At 56.3% G+C, this 1833-nt stretch overlaps 1 protein-coding gene across 1 annotated transcript in view; it reads right to left on the bottom strand.

Annotated features, from left to right (window-relative positions):
• Positions 1–149: 149 nt before the first annotated feature.
• VPS45 (vacuolar protein sorting 45 homolog (S. cerevisiae)) overlaps positions 150–1833 on the bottom strand; it is a 41108-nt gene continuing 39424 nt past the window's right edge. The window contains exon 15 of the mRNA XM_014961784.1: positions 150–732. Within this exon, the coding sequence (XP_014817270.1) occupies positions 645–732 (88 nt within the window). The 3' untranslated portion in view covers positions 150–644. The remainder of the gene's footprint in view (positions 733–1833) is intronic.

The raw sequence follows: 1833 nt of genomic DNA, 5'->3' as shown, positions 1-1833 counted from the left end.
CCAGGAAGGGGCCCGTCGTCCCCCCCCCCCCCCCCCCAAAGTGACCATTTCCTTGTTTCTTCCCCAATCCGACACTTTTTATTACTGCTGGAATTGTTTTTATTGTGAAAAAGAAATCACGATGCTTTCCCAGTTGGGAGCAAAAAACAGGGGCAGGGAGTCCCGTGTTTGTTTTTTAAGGTAAACAAATTAATAAAGGAGATTAAGGATGTAATTACACCCCAGCGGCGTTTCCGAATTAGGAATTATTTAAGGGACAAGAGGTTCAGTCGAAACGGATTATTTAATAGGACTCAAAATATACAGACAACTGAGCAAAGGGCTTCTGCTGCCCCATTTCCCTTCACCTTCCACCCTAAAGTCTGGGCCACGATCGTTAGATGTTCGTTAGGGGAATTATAACCCCACGTTTGGACAAACCAGGTAATTAGGGGGCTTTTCCAGGGCTCAGGACACCGGTGTCTCCGCAGCCACCTCATTCCTGGGCTCTTCCACAGCTTCCAATTCCAGCTCCGAGGCCGTGTCCCGTTCAGAGCTGGGGTTTGTGAGAAGAAGCTGAGGATTTGGGGCCGTGGAATGTCCTGTTCTGCCCCAAAACAGCTGGTGGGAAGCTCCAGATGGGCAAGATGGGGTTCCTCAGGGATTCACCGTCGGCTGCTCGACCTCGGCGCGGTTTGGGAGCTCTCGGTGCTTCGGCCACGGAAGCCTGAAGTTGTCACTTCCTCCAGGAAGCTGCCAGGAAAAATCCAGGTTAGCAGAGCCAAGGGCTGAATTCTCCCCACCCCAGGGGACAGACAATACCCAGGAGGCCTCTGAGAGGTTCTCCACAACCTCAGAGCTCTGTTTTCTCCCCCTGGTGTCACCGAGATGGGGGGACAGCCCCAAAAAGGAGAGGATTTGCCCACAGCAGCGTGTGATCTGACCAAAATCCCACCCAAAGCAGGGATCCCAATCCCAAGGGTGATGCTCCTTCCCCTCATCAGGCTCCCCTCCATCCCAGCAGCTCCCTCCCCAAGGAGGAGGTGGCAGGGAGCGAGGTCCCTGAAGGGAGAGGTGAGGTCTCCAGTCTCTCCTGGAGAAGGAGAAGGCTCCCAGGGCCAGCTCCTCACGGGCTCAGCTCCGTGTCTGGTCACAAAGCCAGGAAGACCAGGGGCTCAGGGTTGTTTTTCTGCTCCCTCTCCGTTTTCCTGTGCAGATGATAAGGCAGGAAGAGACAGGGTGGAACCCTCCTGCTGGGGCATCCTGGACATTTCACAGCCAGGACTCCCTCCAGCCACCCAGCTCCTCGGCCTCACACCCACAGGAGGACCCTCCTGGGGGTGTTGGTGGCCTGTGGGCTGAACAGGAGCCAGCAGTGTGCCCAGGTGGCCAAGGTGGCCACCAGCATCCTGGCCTGTATCAGGAGCAGTGTGGGGAGTAGGGCCCCAGAGGTGATTGTCCCCCTGGACTGGGCACTGGTGAGGCCCCACCTTGAGTACTGTGTCCAGTTTTGGGCCCCCCACCATAAAAAAGACATTGAGGGGCTGGAGCGGGTCCAGAGAAGGGCAACAAAGATGGTGAGGGGTCTGGAGAGTAAGTCTGATGAGGAGAGGCTGAGGGAGCTGGGGGTGTTCAGCCTGGAGAAGAGGAGGCTGAAGGGAGACCTTCTTGCTCTCTCCAACTCCCTGAAAGGAGGGTGTAGAGAGGTGGGGGTCGGGCTCTGCTCTCAAGTCCCAGGCGACAGGACAAGAGGAAATGGCCTCAAGTTGCCCCAGGGGAGGTTCAGGCTGGAGATTAGGAACAATTTTTTTCCCTGAAAGGGTTCTCAGCCCTTGGAATGGGCTGCCCAGGGAG

Source organism: Calidris pugnax, unplaced genomic scaffold (genome assembly GCF_001431845.1).
Source record: "Calidris pugnax isolate Ruff unplaced genomic scaffold, ASM143184v1 scaffold540, whole genome shotgun sequence".
NCBI classification, from domain to species: Eukaryota; Metazoa; Chordata; class Aves; order Charadriiformes; family Scolopacidae; genus Calidris; species Calidris pugnax.
This window is presented reverse-complemented; position numbering and strand designations above follow the sequence as displayed.